The sequence below is a fragment of the Dysidea avara genome, chromosome 6 (genome assembly GCF_963678975.1).
Source record: "Dysidea avara chromosome 6, odDysAvar1.4, whole genome shotgun sequence".
NCBI classification, from domain to species: Eukaryota; Metazoa; Porifera; class Demospongiae; order Dictyoceratida; family Dysideidae; genus Dysidea; species Dysidea avara.
In genome coordinates, this window is record NC_089277.1 from 15,100,863 (window position 1) to 15,109,705 (window position 8,843).

Genomic DNA, 8,843 nt, shown 5'->3' on the forward strand with positions numbered 1-8,843 from the left:
TATATAGAAGTACATAGTAATGATTACACTGGAGTGATCACATGTACAAGTATGTTTGTGTATATTACTACTGCATGTAATATGGAGTATTGGTGTGTGTACATGTTTATGTTTGCTGATTACATAAACATTATCCTTTTGCCTCCAATTCCATGCAGTGACTCGATAAATCAAAATTTACTATACATACTTTAATGATGATCTGGCTATACTTATCCTTGGTGTCAGTATCTTATATACTGTCAGTATCTTATATACTGTCAGTATCTTATATACTGCTTATGTGCAGGTTCCAAGCCAATTTGATGTTGTTTAATATACAAAGAAATAATAGAAATATGCATTGAAAATTGTACACAGTGATATTAAAGATGAGTGGGTCAATCGTTGCTCATCTGACCAAGATGCAACTACTTCACTGAAGATGCAGATATGCATCTACAGAATTTCCTGAATTGTCACTAGCAACGAACATGTGAGTTGCATTGCATTGCCTTTGGCATAGTTAGTATTATAGCTGTGCAGTCTTCAGATTTCCATGATAGTTAATTAAGTGCATACACTAACTGGAAGCACATTAATTGTTTATGATTAACAGTTACCAGTGACCTTTAAATAAACTTTTAACTTATCATCATTTATGTATATGTAATATACTGTACATATACAGTAAATAAAATTGTTTATAAAAGTAACTATGGTAATTATTAATACATAGCTGGTATATAGTGTCAGTAATTAATGGCTCTATCAGCTATTAATGGCTTGCCATGAAACATTTCACAATTTATAGAAGGCAAAAGCCCTATAAACAATAAACGGTTGCGTGTACTTCCGATCACATCATTGACAGCTGGTAACTGCAACTGATTCCTCACAAGCTCAAATGCCTTACAGAATTTGACTCTACCTCTGGACAGAAAAGTTCTTAGCATATTTCTAATTTCTGTGTTGGTTATATTTGGACACTTCTCCAGTAATAAAGCAGCAGCTCCAGCAACTAATGCAGTGCTTTGAGAAGTTCCTGAATGGAATCTTTGACATTTACTACAATCATCTCCACCAGTATTAAATGTTTGAGAGCTAAGGTTGTAGCAGGGCTTGTTAGGGATACATATGTCACTGCTGAGAATGCCATAGCCGGGAGCAAATACATCTACACATGATCCCATGTTGGTGATTATACTTCTGCCATTAAAATTACCCATTAATGCATTATCATCCATGTCAGTAGTAGCTACATTGATGACACCATTGTAGCCTGCTGGATAAGCTTTACAGGAGTCGTAATTTAATTTCGTGAAGGAATCACCACCATTCCCAGCAGCAGCTGTGACTGCTACACCATCAGTTATTAATTCTCTGATAAGCGTATCAACGCCAGCTAATGTTTGATTAGCAATTAAAGAAAGATTAACAATTGCACGTGTTCCATTTCTGCTTTTCCTATGGTTACGTACACACATTAGTCCATCAACGATTGATGCTGCAGAAGCAATGCCCCTGCAGTTTGCTACTCTGACAGAAAACAAAGTCACACTAGTGGCTAATCCAGTACCATTTCCACCAACAAGACCAGCCATTTGAGTTCCGTGGCCGTGGCAGTCATCCCCCATTCGTGTTTCATTTTCTAACTTGTCAATTGGATCACAGCCTGGATAATGAGCTCTGCCATTGAATACATTGTGACTATAGTGAATACCAGTGTCCAGTATATATACATCAACTGATTTCCCAGTGTATTGACTAGCAGTATATTTACTATCTAGTGGAAGTGACGGCTGGCCTACTCTATCTAGGTGCCATGCTGGTGGTCTTGTATGAGAAAGTGCTGGATCAGATACTAATAGAATTAATTCATTTTCCTTCACCTCCATAACCAGCTCATGAGGTGTAACCTACGTAATTACAAAGAATCAAAAAATGAACTGAACAGAGTCACTCAATCAATTAACTTATTCTACTGCAATATAGATTTATTTTTTACATAATGCAAATATGTATATAGTTATTGATGTTAGTGTACAAACTATATTGTATTGATCGTAGGTGGTACAATGTATACCAAATTTTATTCTCACCCAATGTAAGGCTTTCTCTGATAGTCTTGCTGTCAAAAAATTGATTCCAAAATATTCTGTGATGATTTCTACTTTGAAGCCTTCTTTAGCTCTTTTCTTTGACGTTGTGATCAACTGCTTAACAAAAGTTTGTAGCTGAGTTTCTGTTGCATTCTCCTCAAAGTGGATAATATAAATACCTGGGTCTCGCAGACTTTCATTCTTAGATCTTATAACATCTGCAACACCCAATCCAGCAGAAACTTCTTTAAATGATATGATGCCCATCACCAGTGTAACAATTAGGCACTGACAATGTCTCGATATCATCATACCGTAATGGAGCAATAACTGATGTCAAGAGCTTTACTATACCACTTGATATTAGAAAACTATATAGACTATGGCTGATTATAATTGCGATAAAAGTACTAGAAAGGATCGCTTAGTCAAACTTGATACAAACTGTATTTTTATAGTGAACAGCAGCCATGAAAACTGTGTAGTGTTTTCTATTTACATAAAACATTCTGTTGAAAGTCAATAATTTGTCAGTGGTACACAGCAATCCAATTTGTTTGACCAATTGTTATCTCCGGATTAAAACATAACAACATATTATACCCATCACTGTTAGCTAATACATGTCCATCCATGATCATGACTGTGTGTACACATAATGAAATTTCCAAATATTGCAGTTCTTCAGACTTGAAAACATTATTTGAACATGTGAAGACAACATTTGCACTTAATTCACATGTCTCATGTAAACATCCAATAATCATTGGCTGTCCTCTCATTCTCATTGATGGTATGATCTGTGGGATACACCAGAAGTCACGCTGTTTATTAGTACAATTATGTATGTATGTTAGTAGGGTTTTTCTCGCTCCCATACAAAAAGAAAAACGTGGTCTGAGGATGAGATTAGTTGCAGGTATGTATCACCAGTCAATAGTGATTGAAGGATGCATTTTAGAAAACCTATTGGCACAAAAAAACCTATGATAACACCTGCATGAAATGGCTACGCTATCTGGTCATCATTTTGTGTGCTAATTTTAACCTTCATACTGATCTTAAGGAATACTTTGAGACTGATCTATATTACTTAATGCATGTGCGATGTTTTAGAAAACCTAGAAAGTTATGCATGAATTACAACCACATAATGTATTGACCTCTAGTTAACTGTTGAACTTATTCCATTGAGATTAGATGTAGATTTCAATAAAGAGTATATTATTATAGTGTACATGGCATTTTGCAGCACAAACATGCATGGTGAAGATAAATCCTTTTTGTTATTTTACTTTTGTAGTCTTGTTGATATACTAATCCTGTCTCCTTGTGGTCAGTCAGACAAAAAATAAATGTCATGCATTTGCTTTTAACAGTAAACCACCAGTATACAAATATAGTCTAATGGGAATGCAAAATTAAAAGTAGTCACTACTTTGATAAGAGGTACTCACTTCAGCAAAGTATAAATGTCACTATCTTCTGAGAAATGGTTACTTTCTAGGATGTTACATCATACCAGCTAAATGGGTTAAGGGAATCTTACAGTCCTCAGAGTAATGGATATACATTTACATAAGACCATGTAGATAGCCTGAATTATTAGTTTCCCATCCTACAATACTCAAAATAGCAGTGTGGGAAGGAAGATTTTTATTATTTTCATGGAAAGCTAAACTAGCTATCTAAAAATGACTCACAATGTAATTTTCTTGGACTGCTGTAGCTAGTTACCAACTTTAAAAGGCGCTGGATGGCCACACTAACGGAGTTACCAATGGCCATAACTGTTGATGATTCTGAAGCAAGAAAACAGCAATGCAGATGGTGATGAAAAGGTTATTAATTAGTTGTCTAGTATATGTACATACGTAGTTAACTGTTACTACACATATGCACATATGCAATACGACGGATCATGTTTATGCATGTATAAAGGAAATGTTAGCATCACATATTATGTACACTCTTCCATCGGTAGATATGTATGTGTAATCCAAGGAGAATATCGCAGACTATACAACTTCTATACATAATATTTTGTACATAAATTTGTAGTCACCACGTTGTCTCACTGATGTTTATGTGTGTGTAAAGGATGACATATAATGAAAGTTGTGTCTATCAAGCCTATTGTTTGATTTTGTACAAAAAATGTATTAGAAAATCTGCATGAGAACCAGTATAAATGAAATATATCCCTTACACTACTAGCACAACAAAGCCAGCAGCAAATCATTTACAACATAGCGTTAGATGGTGAGTGTTCCAAACGAAAGTGAACTACTCAGTGTGGAACCTGTCCAAACCAGTTTATCTTTGGGTCATAATTCATTGACTTTAATATACAGGAAGAAGCAGATTATTGTATAAAATTTAATTCAGACAGACCAGTTTAGGCAGCAAAAGGTCCGCAACTTCAACAAAAGGTCCACAATTTGAGTGAAAAGGTCCACTATTTCAGTTTAAAAATTTACTATTTCAGCATTAATAAAGTCCATTTCAGTAGCAAAAGTGTAACCTAAAATTTCAGTGACTGAAGTGTTGCCAAATTCAGCTTTTCAGTCTGTTTAGCATGTATTTCAAAATTTTTCCGATGGCATTCCCCAGACTCCCAAGCTACACTACACAAAAGGTCCACCATTACGTCTAATGAACCTACCCAGATAAAAGTCTGACTATGGCCCTGTTCCGACATGATAATTGACAAATATAGTTATACAGAAAAATACATTCTAGACAGGACATGTATACACCAGTGTATATAATTAGAATACAATAGGTTGCTCTAGCAAGTTATTAAGTCATGTATAATACCATCTTAGTAAGTTCAAAGGAGAAAAGTGTGTTTTATTTTCCATACTGTGCCAAAGTGGGGAAGGCCAGAAGGTATAGTACAAAAAACACTGGACTGTATGGACCACTAGACTGGACTACTGGAATGGACTACTGGACTGGACTAGTATTTTTGCTTCCTGTAAAGTTTTAGTACTTTAATCAGTGTTGTTAAACATTGGCATAACATTTCTTCAATACACTTGTCCACTTGTTTTCAACATACCTACTTGAATGTGAGTGTGCTTGACATGTCCCAATAATGTTGTATGGAGTTTTTCTGTATAGCTATTATAAATGCTTACAGGAAAATGAAAAATCCATTTCATATTAATTTGTATAGTATTGGTGACACAAGTTTTTCAAATTTCATTGAAGCTATATATACTTACTTCTACATCATGTCACTGAATATTACTCATAGTCACTGTTTATTTGATGTAACTACACATGTAACATGTGACAACATAGTAAACCCAGCCTTGTGTGTTATGTTCTCAAGTATGTCGAATAACAAATTTTAAAAACTATGGCTAAATGTTTTCACACTGATCTAGACCCAACTGCAACTCATCACCAAAGATGGACAGTCACACTAGTAGCTACACTACATATTTGTAGTGTCTATAATGATGTAATATTATTATGTTCCTTCAACTTCCTTGGTTTGTTTTCAACAGGAAATGTTTTGGAGAAACTCAGAACTATTGTATGTATTTGTGCAGGTTACACATCACAGTTTGGTCAGGGAGGTGAAGGAGAATAAATATACATTTTGCTGCCTCTCAACTTAACAATCTGCAAGCATGTCTTCATACAAGACTAGGATGGCACTTGGATAGGGTAGGCCATGCAACCATCATTACCACTACTATAGTATGTTCACGTTGAGCTGAATCCTGAAAAACAGCTAAAAATTAAAAGTGGATTTTTTCTCAGCAGAGTTAACATTTCAGCCAACAAGATGATTATTGGTAACAGCAAAGGTGTCAGCAACAGACACGTACGGTTTGGCTCTATTACAAGTTCGGGAAAGGGCTGTAATGGGTACTACATTTATATGGCTTCCCCATAGGAAATGTATTGTGAAAATTTTGATTGGCCATAAATATTATGTCAAACATTTGAACAAAAAGATTTTGAAATATTTTTTAGCGGATTAAGCAGTACTACAAATGAGCCAAATTTCAAGATTGTGTGTAATTGCATCCATGAGTTATTAAATGTTTTTGAGGATTCAGCTCAACGTGAACATACTATATACAAATACACTGGAAAAATCAGTTGATGTATATGTGCTGGACACTGGTAATCACTACAATCACAGTTTATTGAATGATATAGAGCTTCACTATCCAGGCTGTAATCCAGTTGACAAGTGTAAGTGAAGGAAAAGATGGCCATGGAACTGGTATTGTTGGTGGAAACTGTACTGGACTAACCACTGGTATGACTATGTTTTCTGTTAGATTCTCCACCATGCAAAGTACTTTCTTTGCAGACAACTTGCACGGCATGACCTGTGTAGTAGATTCTATGATTAAATTTAATTAACTTTTAGGAACTGCATGGGGATAGATGATGACCTGATACATACAGTGTAAATATATATACATGCATGCATATCAACAAACATGCAATTACACCTATATACAGACGTAGTTACATATACCAAGTATAATGTCATCTGCAAAATAGAATATTTTGGTGGAGAAGGCACTAAAGTAGTAATTTCTGATGGAAGGTAAAAAAAAATGATACAATGCCTAAATTAGCCATAATATACTACCTCTACTACATGGCTAATGAAAAATAATCATCTGGTATAGATTTTATTAATGACAGAATTGATAAAAATATACATACGTAAGATCATTAGTGTTATTTATACTATATATAAATGATTAGTGGAGGTATTCTCATCTCACTATATAGTTGGATTATTTTCTACAGGATGTGGTGTATAATTAATATGATGTCCTATATCATACAGCATGGTAGTACTACATATTAGGGATCATGGAGGTTTGGGTTTGTCTGGCCAACAATATCACCCAAAAACAAGCTTCACAATACCATCCTGGCCAGGGGCATGTCGCCCTCCCTCCAGGAAGTTTCAAGTTTAGATTTAGATTCTCAAAATTGAATCTGAGAGTATATTTGTTGACTCAGTGTTGTATTAGGGTGACTGCTCTATTATAGCATAGATAATAATTATACCCCCTAGAAACTGTGCCGTGCGCCCATAAACTTTGTAGTGTCCTTAAGCTCGGGCCTGTAAAAGATGCTGTGTATGATATGTCAGCATGACTCATAGCTACTTAATTTAAGTTAGAGGCTGCATTTATGGCACTAGTTACCGTCAGATTGGAGAGTCTTCACTTTTATTATTTAATGTACAAACTCAATCAAAGAGTGTAATCCTACATATTACATAATTATGATTATTAAATAAATCAAGTGTTGAGGCTTGGACAATGTGATCATCAAGTTCATTCCATAATTTCATGAATAGTGAAAGGACAGGCATCTATTCTTGTTGGTAGTTGTAGGAATCTTAGATGGTGTCTTCTATTATGGTGGTACTTGGTGTTAGCTGTTCTTGTACACTATAATATCTATCTTATCACCGATTTACTATTTTATTCATCAGTAATTGAATTCTCCTTCATTTCTCCCTGAATGTGTGCCATTGCAAACTGTTCAACATTTCTGTAACACTAGTTGTCCTATCATACCAATTCATCACAAATCTTGTTGCCCTTCTCTTCTGGAAGTGGATCACTTCAGGGGTGGATGTAGGATTTATAAGGGAGGGGCTAACTCAAGGTACTAATCTCTTGGGTTGGGGTGTGGGAAGTGTGGTATATCTGTATGCATGTCTAGATCTGTAATTACGTAATCCTCGTTGTGTAATTGTTTACTTGTATTATGCTTATGTAGCTGATAGTGCACGTGTTTGCTGTACCTCTTGAGAGTTGTAGCTTTTAATCCTTCGTGATTGTATCATGATTGTGCTTGTACATCTGTGGTAATTGACAGTGTTAATTATACTACAATTCAATATTACGTGGATACTACAGGGAGCATACCTCTGCCCAGCATGCTTTGCATGCTGAAACTAGGGGGGTCTGGGGGGCATGCTCCCCCAAGGAAATTTGATGCTAAAATACTGAAATTTGGGGACATTTCTACATAAAATACATATTATTGCTTACAGTGTATATACTGCCTTTAGATTATTTGTATGGCTCTCTGCAGCATTTGTTAATGGAAGGTTCAGACAACCAAGCACATGATGCACCCTCTCACAATTGCACAACAATAGGTGCATGATAGAACAATAATGTTGAAAGTAAAAAAAATTGAGATTTGAATGATACGAGATTGAATTTGAGAGCATTTTCAATGGAAATTGTGTACCTGAATTAAGTATTGCCATAAATAATAACTACACAAGTAGAGGAATCAAGTCTTTTAAACAGACCAATGTACTTCATTGTATGTATATAGATATGGATAAATTCCATACGGCAGAACCAACTGATAGATCTATGTATCTGCTGCATGTTCATTAGATTAGTTAGTTGACTGCTCTATTAGAGTATCTCGATCTTGTCACCTCCAATGCTGATCCGGGTCCTTGTTGCATAACCTTTAGCATAAATCCAGTGATAATGTCTTTAGCTATAAGGTGGGCATATGGGTATTTGTATTATTTAATAGTGCATGATCATATAATTATGCTAAGACAAAATTTCATTATAATCTTCAGCATATTGATCCGTATTGATCAAGTAAAGTCTAAAAGTGAAGGGGGGGGGGGGGCTTCAGCCCCCAAATCGCCTCCCCCCCCTCTGCACTTGGCCAGCTGATGGTAGACCAAGGCGCTTATCAATACGCGCACTTATAATCTCTAATTGA

General features: G+C 35.5%; 1 protein-coding gene across 1 annotated transcript; it reads right to left on the bottom strand.

Moving 5' to 3' along the window:
• Nucleotides 1-731: 731 nt before the first annotated feature.
• On the bottom strand, nt 732-1,877 carry LOC136259281 (extracellular serine proteinase-like). The gene has a single exon (XM_066052771.1). It carries the CDS (start codon nt 1,875-1,877, stop codon nt 732-734), a length of 1,146 nt encoding a protein of 381 aa, XP_065908843.1.
• Between the last annotated feature and the right edge of the window lie 6,966 nt (nt 1,878-8,843).

Coding starts and splice junctions, on each gene's coding strand:
- LOC136259281 (XM_066052771.1), bottom strand. CDS start 1,877: ATGGAGGTGAAGGAAAATGAATTAATTCTATTAGTATCTGATCCAGCA.